Source organism: Phalacrocorax aristotelis, chromosome 1, assembly GCF_949628215.1.
Source record: "Phalacrocorax aristotelis chromosome 1, bGulAri2.1, whole genome shotgun sequence".
NCBI lineage: Eukaryota > Metazoa > Chordata > Aves > Suliformes > Phalacrocoracidae > Phalacrocorax > Phalacrocorax aristotelis.
In genome coordinates this window covers 20,433,318-20,446,682 of record NC_134276.1, presented here as the reverse complement: position 1 = coordinate 20,446,682, position 13,365 = coordinate 20,433,318, and the positions used below count along the sequence as shown (strand labels likewise).

At 39.4% G+C, this 13,365-nt stretch overlaps 1 protein-coding gene across 1 annotated transcript in view; it reads left to right on the top strand.

Annotated features, from left to right (window-relative positions):
- XPO4 (exportin 4) overlaps positions 1 to 13,365 on the top strand; it is an 83,784-nt gene that overhangs the window by 29,993 nt on the left and 40,426 nt on the right. Inside the window, exons 5-6 of the mRNA XM_075083316.1 lie at positions 9,076 to 9,192; positions 9,970 to 10,123. Of these exons, the coding sequence (XP_074939417.1) occupies positions 9,076 to 9,192; positions 9,970 to 10,123 (271 nt within the window). The remainder of the gene's footprint in view (positions 1 to 9,075; positions 9,193 to 9,969; positions 10,124 to 13,365) is intronic.

The window sequence follows — 13,365 nt, the reverse complement described above, 5'->3', positions numbered from 1 at the left end:
TATTCATAAAAACATGCCTCCACCCAAGTCACGGAGGAGGCTAGGGTATGGATGTTGGGAGAGATCAGCAGACATTTTCCAGCCCTCTATGCCTCCCTGACTCCTTCCACTTTTTTAACATGTCTTTCCTGTGATGTGATGTGAACTCTTGCCTCTAGCCCTGTACACTCAAGTTTCAGGAGTCTGTCACACCTTTGTGACTCCCAATTCTCTGTTGCGTCTCTTGGCCCCTTTCTGTATTCTTTCCAGACTTCTGCTCCATGTTTCCTCCGACCTGCTGTCCACCCATTTGTGTCTTCCTACATGAGGTTCATTCCAGCGGCTGAGAAATAACATATAGAGTCATCAGCGGGTCACTTCATATTTAAAAACATTTAAAGCTCTCAAGCATACTTCTTAGCTGTTGATAATGGCTTTCTACAGCAGTTTGTAATTGAGAGAAAGTAGTTTCTAAAAAACTGAAGTGGTTTCTTGCCTGTTTCTCACTTGCTGTCTCCTCTCTGCTGTCCCTGAAGGTTCCTGGCCTGTCTTTATCTTACAAGAATCAAGTAGGTACTTAATGTTTTCTATTCCCTGCAACCCTCCACCTAGTTCCTGTCAGACACATGTACTAGTATTGTGTGTTACACTCAAATTATATTGATTAATGCTGTGGCGAACTGACATGGGAGCAAGACTGACAGATTACTGCTGAGAATGGAAAAAATGAAAAGGAGATAGGAAGGAAGAAAAGAGGAATAGTGATGAGAGGAGGAAAGTGGGCAGGAGATGAAAAAGGTGGCTTTAGTATTGTGTAATCTCTTAATAGTGGAACACAGTGTAAATGTTAAGGTACTAACGGTGCTAAGCAGAGGTAATACTATAGGGATGTGTGGTTAGAGCCAGGGTTTGAACCTGGAGTATTGCCTCCTGCTGCCACTTCTCTGCCATACGGACCTCTATGGATCTTGTGGAAGAAAACTCTGAGATGGGAAAGCAAACTATAGAGGGTCTGGCTGCCTATTAATTTATAAATGAGTTTAGGTAGTAATCCTCTGGGATGACAAGGATTAGCTTTGGAGTTCCTGGGTTTGTTTTTCCTGGCTCCTCCTGTAACATTGATGCAAGCCATCCTCCTGTTCACGAAGGAGAGTCTGTAATCTTCCTCCAATAGCAATTTCAGGATCTGTTTTCAAAATCTTCATCTCTGGGGGACAGAGCTTCTGGCAGCAGATACAGTATTCTGGGCCAATCTTAAAATGTTAAATGCATGTTTTCTATCACTGATCTCAATATTTTGGAGAATTGTGTGGGCCAAGTTCTTCTCAGCTATAAATGCCTTCGATTTCTTGGCCTTTTCTTTTTGTGTTAGAATATTCTGCTTTTGCATAGCTGAAGGATTTTGTTTGTCCTACATCCCTGCCAGAAGGACAGGAATCCTGGCAGCTAAAGTGTCTGATTCCCAGGAGGAGGAGGTGGTCTGCATGTGAACAGAATCAGATGGATGTTGTTTAAAACTGGACTGGGATATGGGTCACACCTGGATTTGTTCCAGAATATGGGTATGCAGATGCAGAGGGGTCCAACTGCTGTAGACCTAACATGGGACTGGGGAGCAACAGAAGCTGTGGTTGTATTTTGTTGTTCTTTTTAAGATGTACAATGCATACAGTAGAATGTATTGTAATATAGAGCTCCATACCTGAAGCCTAAATTTTTCTGTTTATGCAAGAAGACTTGTCAGGACTTATTGGAAGAGCTCTGGGATCTTAACAGCTCCTCTCTCAAAATTTGTGAATCTGTTGGTTTGTTTCCCAGTGTTCATGGTTGGGTTAGAGAGAAGATTCAGATGCTTCAGGTTACCAAAAACTGCGGAGAAATGTGCTGTGGATGGATCTCATGTGAACAGAGGGAAATATTAATAAGCAGAACTCTTGGCATTCATCTTCATTGAAATTTATTTCTCAATAATGATGGCTGCATAGATAACTAGTTACTTTTATTTAGCATTTATGGATATTATTTCTATTCTTTAAGTGGAATTTTACTTTTGGATCCCTGTCTAGCTGTTGCCATCTCATGTGGTGGGGTAGGAGTTGGAGAGGCTCTCGTGACTTTTACATTTTGACAAAAATGTATGTTATTTTCCCTCCCTATACCCTCAGCTGTATCTTCTGGTCTAATAAAATTACTACCTTGTCCTATGAACCTTACTGCCCTTGAGACATGTTGAGTATAAAAAGCAGATGGTAAAGCAGGATATTTAAGCTGTTTCCTTCACGCCGACAAGTGCTCTGTAAAGGCCTAGGTTAGTGTGTTAAAGATTGGTTTGGGAATTTTAGGGATCCAGAAACTACTCCAAATATGAGGTTAAAACTTGGTAACTGAAATGTAAGAAAACTTTAATGTATTTTTTAAGTAGTTGTATTAACCCAGGTGCCTTTTAAAGTTTTCTAATTTTTCCTTTTGACAGAGAGCCTACTTTACTGGATATGCAGTACAGCAGGACTCCAGCTTATTTGTTTAACAACTTAAATATTAGAAATTGTTAGCTCCCAGTATTATCATTTACAATAGAGCTACAGTTTCAAAGACAGGCTGGGAAGTGAGGAGATGTGATCCAGAGGAGAGATGTGTGCCTCATGTTCTATGTATAGTATCCAGGACTCTTCATTTCCTTAATTCTGCCATCTCATGAGATGTGCAGGTGTGGAGGCCCTCACCTGTAGACCTCAGAGACTCACTGGGAAGGAAGAAATTATGCCTTTCTATGTATGTAATGCAGCTCGTTGGGCATATCTGGCAGTATGGCAGGCAGAGGTGGGCAAGAAGGGCCAGGAATGAGTACTGGGAAAAGTGTGGGGGGGAGGGGACGCCTGCCCACCAAAGAGCACTTTCCAAGATAACACATATTTAAAGTTGGGTGATACGGATGGTAAGCTGCATGGCTAGTCTTACTATTCATTATTTTGAATTTAAGTGAAACTCTTAGATTTCTTCATGAAACTACTGTAGGAGTGAAGATTCGACTGGTGCCTTTTAGACAAGAACCTGGAGAAGGATTTGTTACCTCTAGATAAATGGTTTTCAGACCTTCACTTGTTTTGATGAGATTACTTTTTTCCCCCCCTTCCTCCTGATTTCTGCTTCACAACTTTGCCTGTCCCTAGAGAAACAAAGAAAAGCATGTTTTACACCCTAAGCTCCAGCAAACTCTGCCTGGACCTCTTTCACTATTAGTAGAGGCTGCTACTTCCCTTCTCTCTTTGGTCAAAGCCTGCATGCTTCACATGCCACAAGATCATCTTCCTGTGGCCCCCAGTGATTTACAGAGGAATTGGTTTTCTCTTTCTCAGCTCAACCTTGGGGCTTTCCCTTGCTTGGTTTGGCTGGTTCCCCCCAAAGGAAGGGAAGCAGGGTCTCACCCGTTTTGCTGTTGTAGGTGTAGTGTGTCAACCTCATGCTGCTCGACTGTCTTTGCATGGTGGCACAGCAGGAATGGGAGGAAAGGGGTGCACTGCCCAGCCAGTCCCTTACTGCTGACAGCACAAAACTGCAGCTGTGGGTCCCATTCCTATCATCCTGTTCCTGCTATACAGCTTTTTTCCACCAGTTGGCTCATTTGGGAAGGAATGGACAGATAAAATCCAGTGGGTTTTTCCTGGTGCTTGCTTATATTTCTGCAGAATATATTCTGGATTTCTTTGGTTGGGAACTACTACAGCTTCTGGGTTCCATTCCGCCTCCCCTCCCCTGCCCCGTATTGCAATACTTGCAAGTTGAAAAGCTGGAGTGGCCCCAGTTCCTCTGTGTACCTAATGGTATTTCTTTTGGTCCTGTGGCCATCCTATTAACCTTCCCATTTGGAGATGTAGCTTACATTCTGGGGATTTAGATACTCTGAAAATGTTAGCAAATACAGCTTTGCTTATTCAAGGAAGTTAGGGAAGAAGTATATTACTGCCTTCATAAAGGAAGCCTTGCTTTAAACAATTTATTTGGCAAAATTGCTTTTGACACATTCTCATTACAGGATTTTATCACCTAGGAGCAGCACAGCAAATTTACCTCTGATAGATTTACTCTTTGATTCTTCCTCCTCTGTGCAACTTAAAATTAGCTGGTTTAGGGATATTATTAAATGCTTTTTGTGGCTTTCCTTTGGTGTCAGTAACAGTTTACATGATACAGATAGAGACAAAAAGTCCTCTGAATGCATATTCAGGCTGGCAGTCATCTAACATAACAGGGTAGATGTTATGATTTGCTCTGTTCAGCAAATCATAAGACCTTTATTCTTTTAAATACAATTACTCATTTTTTCCGTAGGTATAAATGCCACTTGCAGAAGGCAGGGAGGGTTGCTTGATAGTTTAGGTTTTGTAGTAAAATAAATGGTTTAATCAAGCCTCTGACAACCTAGCTGTATTCTGCCCTGAATTTCAGAACAGAGGAAACACTTTTGGTGGTGTAGTTTATTGTGCTTTGTCTGTTGGTTTTTCTGCCTTGGAGCTGGTGTACCACATGTCCATTTTTTCCTAAGCTGTATTTGAACTCTTCCTCCTTTCAGATGCTTTGTAACCCAACTACCCTCAAATGAAGCAGTTCACTTATTCCATGGGCAGTCCAGGCACAAGTGTGAAATCCCTTCAAACATTATGGCTTTAACTTTTGTTATAGGGGACATTCCATTTGGAGGAATAAGTTGCATTTGCCTTCTGTATCTGAGTTTTATGAATTATATAAAAATACATATATAAATGTTGCTTACTCTTAGAATGGTGCATAGTCTTTCTGTAGTGTCTGTTTTATTAGAGTAATTTAAAAAGAAAACCACTAAAACGATGTTACTACTGGGTATCTGATTGCCAAGTTAATCTCTTATCACAAGTCCCATTGATCTTCTGTTTGAGCAGCTGAGAGTCTATTTTATGTATAGCGATCTTTCATGAAGTTTATTCCTGGTAATAAAGCTAACTGGGGTGAGTGCCAAGCTATTCTCAGAGGCAGTCCGCTCTCAACAAGAGAAGTATTTTATTTTGTTAGATGGGGTTATTGTTTGGGTATGTACTTGTGGCAGAACTAGTGAAATTGCTAGTGAGTGAGTCAAACTAGGTTCAGAGGTGTACTCTTACTGGTATGAAGTTAGTGGCATTACTGTGCAATAGACACTTAGATCTGACTTTTAATATGATGCCCAGAATCACATGCATTTTCTGCTTATTGCCATATGGTATAATTAAATTGGATTGTTAGCCTCTTCTGTGGCGTAGCAAAAACCTTTAAAAAACCACAGTACAAAACAACAAAAAGACCCCTCCACCCTAGTACCTTACACATATTAAGTAAATTCAATATTATTACATCTAAGAGGAAGTATTTTAGTTCACAGAGCACAACTATATTGTTTTATCTAAAATGGTGTTGTTTTTCAGATTTTTGAAATCCTTCTTCTAATAGCCTGCATTTGTGTTGAGGTACTTAAAGTGTGTTCATAACAAACATTCATGTAAATAAAAAAAAGTATTTCAAAATATTACTAGTTAACCTTCAGTAAAGTTATTTTTCATAAAGTAAAATTTTACTTCTAGTAAAGTTTACTTAATACTTCAGAAACTCTGAAATAAAGCTTACTGTGTATTCAGAATAGTTCAGTAGGTGACAGGGCACATGTTCTTTTATGCTAGTTATTTTGTTAATATTTACATGAAAATGGCAATCTTACTGCTATGTAGAACAATCTGTGTGAATTCCTATAGTCTTACAGCAGTTCTGGGAAGGAGTGTTGGGTTTGTGTGCAGCTCTGTGCAAATGCTTGACATCGCAAGGACGGGTTACAGGTCTTGATCTGTTTCTCTGCTCTTGTCTGTAAGCTAAACTCCTGGGGGCTGGCACCTACCTTCTGGGAAACCAGTCTCAGGAAATCTCTTCTCAGCCTGTTGTTGCAGTAAATTTTAAATTACTGGCCAATATCTTATCTTTGGTCTTCTCCTGCTTTGGTGACCTGGATATACAGGTGTACTTACAATTCCTCATGGATGCAAGGGGTAAGCACAGATGCAGAGAGTGACAGGAGGGCGTGGACACATGTAGTGCACACAGCACCCTTGGGATGGTGAGGGAACGGGGCAGGATTTGCACACCCAGGTATCGAAATACCAAGGTGGAGGAGTTGGTGGGATCCTGGGAATTCACTGGGAGAGAGAAAAGCAGAAGGATGCGGTGTGCCCTGGTGTTCACTGGGCGCTAGGCTGCTGGAGGAAATAGTGTGTAAACCTCTAGTAACTTCACACTTCCTTCACGCTCAAAGCTCAGGTACTGATGTCAGAACTACCTGAAATAGCTCTTACTGTAATCAGGGGGGAAGGTCACTGCTCAAGCTGCTTTATCAGGCTCTCAGCAGATTCAGTCAGCCTAGCTGCATCCATTGCTCTTTACATGTTTGAATATTTCTGTACCATCAATCATAAAATTTAACCTTCCTTTTAAATTTCTCCTTGAAATCAGGGGAAAAGCACACAAAGTAATCTGGAACACACTTTTGTCGTGCAATAGCACATTGCTATTCAAACAGAAAGAATAAATTATTATATACCATGTAAGAAAACTGGAGAAAATGGAAGGAGAAAAAGTCTGTTATTTCAGCTAATATTATCTATTTGTAATCACGGTGGGAACAAACTTTTTTCCCCTATTGCTCCTTACCTGTCATTTGAACTTACTGATTTATTTCGCAATAATTGGCAGCTCACTGCATGTGTTGGGGAGTCTGCATGACTGCCCTGTTTGTCCAATGCTGCTCTGGATGGCAGCGTGATGTGAAGATCTTTGCATGATAAAGCTTCAGCTGGGCTGTTGTACTGCTGTAATCATTAATACCACATGGTGATCATGGTATGTTAAAGAGCATCAAACTGTACAGATTTGGAACTGCAACTAATGATGTCCTTACATCATGGCTTCTCTGAGCTGAAAAGTATCGGTGTGTCAGTAATGCAAGCATAAAATAAAAGCCAGCATTTTGAAGTATTTAGAGGGCCATGAGACTTCTGCATCTCCTGGCACATAATGAAATTGGGCAATGTTCTCTGGCAGCTTTGCATTATTTCTTTAAAAACATGCATTCTTATCTGAAATGTTGCTCTAGAGCCAAACTTTGGGGTTTGGGTTTTTTTTTTTGAGTTTCGGGTTTTTCACCCCCAGATTAATTCTTTTCCAATGGAACTTTTAACTTTGGATTTAAAACTCAGTGTTAGCCTACACTAATTCACTAATTTTTTTTTATATTGGATCAAGTCTGGATTTCCTCAAAATAAAAAACGTTTATTGTGTAAATAGCTTACACAGAAATTTGGAAATAAAATATTGCAATGTTTGAGCTAATTAGAAATAAGTCCAAGTCTAGTATAGAATGGGCAAAATTGCACTTTTGCTGGAGTAGTTTAAAGTGTGATGTTTTTTCGCTGGCTAAACGTTGCTTTTATCATACATGACGTGTGACAGTGGTTGCTGTAGATGAGAAATAGTCTACTTGAAATAAATAGTCACTTCTTTAAAATGGGGAAGCTTGGATTTAGTAACTGATCAGCAATATGCTGGTCCACTGTTCAGCTTGGTTATATAGTAGAAGAGAAAACCCATATATTATCACAAAGCCAGTATGTTCGATCTGTCTGGGACTTATTTAGGAAGCAAGAATGTTAATTTAGTGTATAATGGCTAAGATAACTAGTTGTCAGGGAGGTCAAGGTACTGACTTCAGAGGCATTTCTGAACAAAGATGTTGCAGTTGGTGGGTGGATGGCACTGGTCTCAGCTGTTGTATGAGCTTGCATAAATAGTATCATCTCCACTTTAATCTTTCGGGTGTTCAGAGGTAGTGTGCATATTTCTGTTTAACCCCTGGACACTTGCTGGCATGCATGACCCTTTAACAATTCCTATCCCTCTGTCCATCCCTGGCACCTTGGCTCCAAACAGTCTGGGAGGATAGCCAGTAATTTTGAAGTTTTTTGCTAAGAATGTCTCTTTAACAAAGTGTTTTCATTTCACCGATATACAGTTTCTATTGTGCTTGTTACAGTAGTGTATGGCACACTTCTGAAGAATTTCTTGCATCTCCACTGTACGATATTTACTCCTCTTTGTATGTAATGATCAGTTAAATATATTGAAACTGGTGTTGATGGTTACTGGACTTTGGCATCAGGCAAAAAAGCTTGTTGCTGGTTTTTTTATTTCAAAAAAGTGTGTTTCATAAAGGAAAGTTGTCTTTTAAGTTGTGTTTTAGGAAAAGTATTTGATTTACCTTACCTTACATTTTAAGAATGAAAAAGATACTTAAACCGTCGGTATTCATGGATCTCTTCTCCAAAATTAACATGCCTTTTTCTCGCCAATTTTTTCTATTCAGAGGCATCGTTCTAATAGAGTAGCTTTAAAGGCTCTTCCTGAGGCTTGGGGATGTTGTGCTTTGGAGGGAAGTATCCAAAAGCTTTCAAGCATCAGGGCTTTCTGCATGTTTCTCTCCTATTTTTGAGGGGGGGGCGAAGGAGATGATGTAGTAGATGGTGTATTGCAGGTGTTGTTTTTGACTAGCTTTTATCACTTCTGGTGTTATAAATTTAATCTTGATCAAATACCAACTCGGTAAGTATAGCAAATGCAAAGGAGGGCCAAAACAAACTTCGGAGTGACCTGAACTATTAGATCAATTGCAATAAGTGGAAACTGAATCTTCCCTGAAAGTAATACCTGTAAAGCCCTGTGCATAGGGAGAGAAAGTAAACAGTAAGGCTGGGAAGTGGATTGCAATAAGTTTGTTTCCATTTTGTAGTGATGATTGCACAAGTGCTGGCTTTTGTATTGCTCAAACTCTTGGATTTCTTTTGCAAGGATGGAGCTTGGATTGTCCCAGCGGTGGTTCACCCAAGGGTCTATGCTCCTGAAAGTTTGAGTTGTTCTAGTTTGTGTTAGAAGAAACTGAAGTAATAGTGGTAAAAATATGCTAATAAAATAACTTAAGGACAATGTAGGTGGTATTACATTATTGGACATCTTTTAGTCAAATTATTCCCCCTTATTTTTTTTTTGTAGCAAACTTTGGCCTGTTCCATTTTAACGGCGCTGTTGAGCGAGTTCTCAAGTTCAAGTAAAACCAGCAACATTGGACTAAGCATGGAGTTCCATGGTAACTGTAAACGTATATTTCAGGTAAACTAGTTCTGTATCAATATGTTACCTGTCTTTCTAAAATTTAAACATTGAAAAGCAGTACATTCTTGTGCCAGGGCATTCAGGTACAGTGTGTGCCTAACAGCATTTAATAGGACAATTATTATAAATGCAGATACCGTCTACTTCAGGAAAGTTGATAATGTATTTTTTTAAAAACTTGTATCAAAAAGATGCAATCCTTTTTTTCTCATTTTATGAATGTAGAGCTACAGATCTTTATCTGGTTGGACTCTTTAATTCCTTGGCTACCAATTGCAAACAAAACGAACACTCTGTGGAACAATGATAGTCTTAAATATAGCTTTGGTTTAAAGCCAAGGAGAGCTATGTATTTAAAAATATTATTGCAGATGGTGTAGTCTGGTTGTCTCAGATGTATTGTTTGGCCAGGCAGAAATGTTTTTGTGAAGGCATTGCTTTAAACTGACTGTTGTGGAACAACTTACCAACTTTTTTCATGCCAAAGACCAACCCTCTCCTCCACCAGTTGTTAAAAGCATTGTTAAGTTTTTCTTTTAATGACTAGCATTTATGAGAAGACTTTTTTCTTATTCTTTACAAACACTGTCTATTAATTTTGGCAAGGGGGGGTGTGTGTCTGACTGACAACTTCAGAATATTTTCTGTATTTTAATGAAAAAGAGGGTGAAACCAGAAAATCCTTTTCATTTTAGAAAAGTGATTCTTTTTAATCAACATTTTAATGAATGACTGAGAGACTTTATTAATATATTGTGTTTGTCCTGACTATAGGAGGACGATCTGCGGCAGATCTTCATGCTCACAGTAGAGGTACTTCAGGAATTCAGCAGACGTGAAAACCTCAGTGCTCAGATGTCTTCAGTGTTTCAGCGTTATCTTGCACTAGCCAATCAGGTCTTAAGCTGGAACTTCCTTCCTCCAAATTATATCCTTTTAAAGTCAGGCCCTTTATTTCAGCTGACTTGGGTCACTTCTACCAGGTGATAAGTGAAGTCTTTGCAAAGAGAGAAAAATGTAAAACTTATAAGCCTTATTTAGTCCTTGATTTGTTTTCTTCCATTAGCGCTCTTGGTCACCCCCGTGCTTGCTAACAGATGCTTACACACAGAAGCTGCTGTTGCTCTTCAGTAAAGTTTTAAAATGTTTTATATAAACAGCAAAAGTAGTTCAGCAGAGCAGTCTGCAGTTATGGGTTGATGGTCTGTCTGATTGCTGCAGGGGAGAGGAAACGTGGAATATGCTGCTTTAGTGCAGAACCAAATGGTCAAGATGTCTAGGCTCTGTTGAAACTTTATGTGGAGGTCTGATCTGTCCTTCTTTTCTCCCTCAGAGAAGAGGAGAGGGCAGGTAAATGACCCATCATCTAGGAAGGCGTCTGCTCAACTGACTCCCCATAAAAGAGCATGGTCGTATACCAGAACATGTAATAAGTTCTCTTTGGTCTGAAGAAAAAGTATTTGCTAGCTGAGAGGAAAAATGGCATCCCTTTTTTAGGCAATACACAGGTGCCATTGCTTCCTTTTTGACATCTTTGTGATGTGTGCTGACTATGAAAGTCCAGAGAAAGGTGGAGATGGAAAGTAGAGGAACATGGGAATCAGAAAGAGTCTTAGTGAGGAAGAGAGGAAAAAAGATACAAAAATGCTCAGCCCAAAAAATGGGCTAGGCGAATATTGTAGAAATAATCACATTCTCTATTTAATAGAGGGTTAAGGCAGCACTTGCAGTAAAATGTTACAATGCCTCTTCTAATGGCTGGACTGTCTTTAAGATGCTCAGCAAACTTTCCAAGAGCCAAATATTTAAGCTGGTTTATACACTTTTTTCTTAAAACCTTTTGAAATTGCTGCTAAGTTATACATACTGCAGGAACTTGGATGTTGCCTCCAAATTCACAGCAAAGGATTTTTGTTTTTCTTTCGTGGTTTGACGTTCAGAAGGCGATATCTGTGTGTTTCTGTTGTCTTTGATTCTCTTCATTATGCAGTGGGCAGCAAAAGTGAAATTTATTTGAAACTGGATATTCCTTTGTTCACATGTGTCAACCAGAATAGCAGTTATATTGTCTTTATGGAAGGTGCTGTGGATTAAAAGTAAATATCCCACTCCTATTAATCACTGATGTGATTTGGCAGGGGTCCAGAGAGGAATTTAGTGCATGTGCCTACAAGGCTAAGACTGGAGATAAATTATTGCATCTTACAAAAATTTTTGTAAGATGGATTTGGGGTTTGTAAGAATTCAAATAATGTATGAACAGGTTTTTTTTTTTTCCCTAAACTGTAATCTTAAATAGAAAGGAAGCGCTCTTGTGTTGTGCAGTGGTAGGTAGAGGTGGTTCCCTCTAAATTTTAGTCTTGTTTTATGCAAACCTCTGATATAGTCCTGAATACTGATGTAGTTACGGTTTGAAAGTGAAGGCTCTGTTTCTTCATGAGCGCTTTATCCTAGGCTAAGGTTTGCAGTTGGGGAGCTAGAATATATGAGCAAGATGTGAAGCCTTGTGAGTTCCAGCTTTCCTTTATAACTTTATATAATAATAAGTGATTTAGTATATAGGTGCTAGTAAATAAGTGTTAATTGATACAGCTAAGCAAACCATATTGCTACTTAAGGTTAATAGCGTTTTCTGCTACTTGGCCTACTTGAGATACTACAGACTGTTAAACAACTCTGGCCATTTCTGGAGATCAGATGGACCTTTGCCTGAACCATGAAAGTGCTCTTATGTGGCTGTTTCAATTTTTTTTTATAACTTCTGCTTCACTTGATACCATCTTTTTGTTTTCTACCATTGGACATTTCATTTTGCTGTAAGAATTACAACACCAGCTTGGGTCTCCCTCCTCTGTGTAGCAACCTGTTTTCACAGAAGTTGGAATGGCTTCAATAATCCTTGAGAAATGTGGGTCTTAACTGACGAAGATCCAATAACTGTTGGGGTTCAAAGCACGATGTTGATTATATTGTGGCATAAATTTGTCTTAAGAAGACTTAAAAGTCACTGTTGGTTGTTAGCTCATGGGCAGTGAAACTTAATTTGACTGTAGCTTCTAAATAGGTAGCACATTACATAAGAACGTAAGGATTGCTGTGTTGATTGATCAGTTGGTATCCTTTTGGTATCCTCTTTCCAAATCTTGACAGTACATATGCTGAAGCAGTGGGCATAAATGTAATATGTGAAGCATGGAGTAAAATGATCCATGGTATCCACAAATACATCTTTTTTCCTTTAGCTCGTATTTCCCCTGGCAAGATAGTGTTGATTCTCAGTGTTCCCTACAGCATAACAGTAATCTGCAGTATTTGTGGATAATCTCTAGCAAGATTCTCATATCTCAAAAAAAAAAAAGTAGCATAAATGTGCATTAACTCTACAGTAAGCGTCACCAAGAGGGACATTACTTAAATCACTAAGTTGTGAGAATTACATCAAAACATGTAACTTCTCAAGAGTTCTCGTGCTGTTACAGGATGACTTAGTATGTGTTACACTGTTAAATGGACAGTGCTGGTGCCAGTTGTAACAGAAGATTTGTAGTAAGTCTGTATTGTCTATTGCTAGCACGAAGAGCTGGCATGAAAGATGCATTCTGAAATACCCATCTCATTGGAGCAACGAATGAAGAGAGGCTGGGACTTACCTACAGTTCAGCTGGAACTCAGTAATCTTTGAGTATCTTAGAATGTAGTGCCTGCGGTAGGAAGGGCAGGGCACGATGACCTAGGAGGCCGCCTTTCAGTCACGTGCAGTTTCTTCCATTTCATTTTCTAACACACAGCCAATCGTCTATTGTTATTTTTATCTGCTACCTCAAGGTATTAGTTCACCTGGTATTTGCGAATGCTTCAGAGGTTCCTGGCAGTACTGTTGGAAATGGCGATAGCACAGGACTCCTATTTTGCACTAAGAACACATGGCAGTCTGTTGTGGCGTGCTGGCTTCTGTAGAGTTTCTTTTTTCAGTGCTGTTAGAGCACTGTTAAATGTTGTTTGCTTGGATGGAACTAGTTTTAACTGCATCTTTTCATAAATGAATGGTTTGATTAATTAAGGAAGTACAGGTGATCAGTACTAAGAGGTACAGCCCTCCTTTACAAGAGTGCCTTCAAGGATCCCATTCCTAGTACATGATTGTGTCCAAAGTCTCCAGTTAAAGAGCTG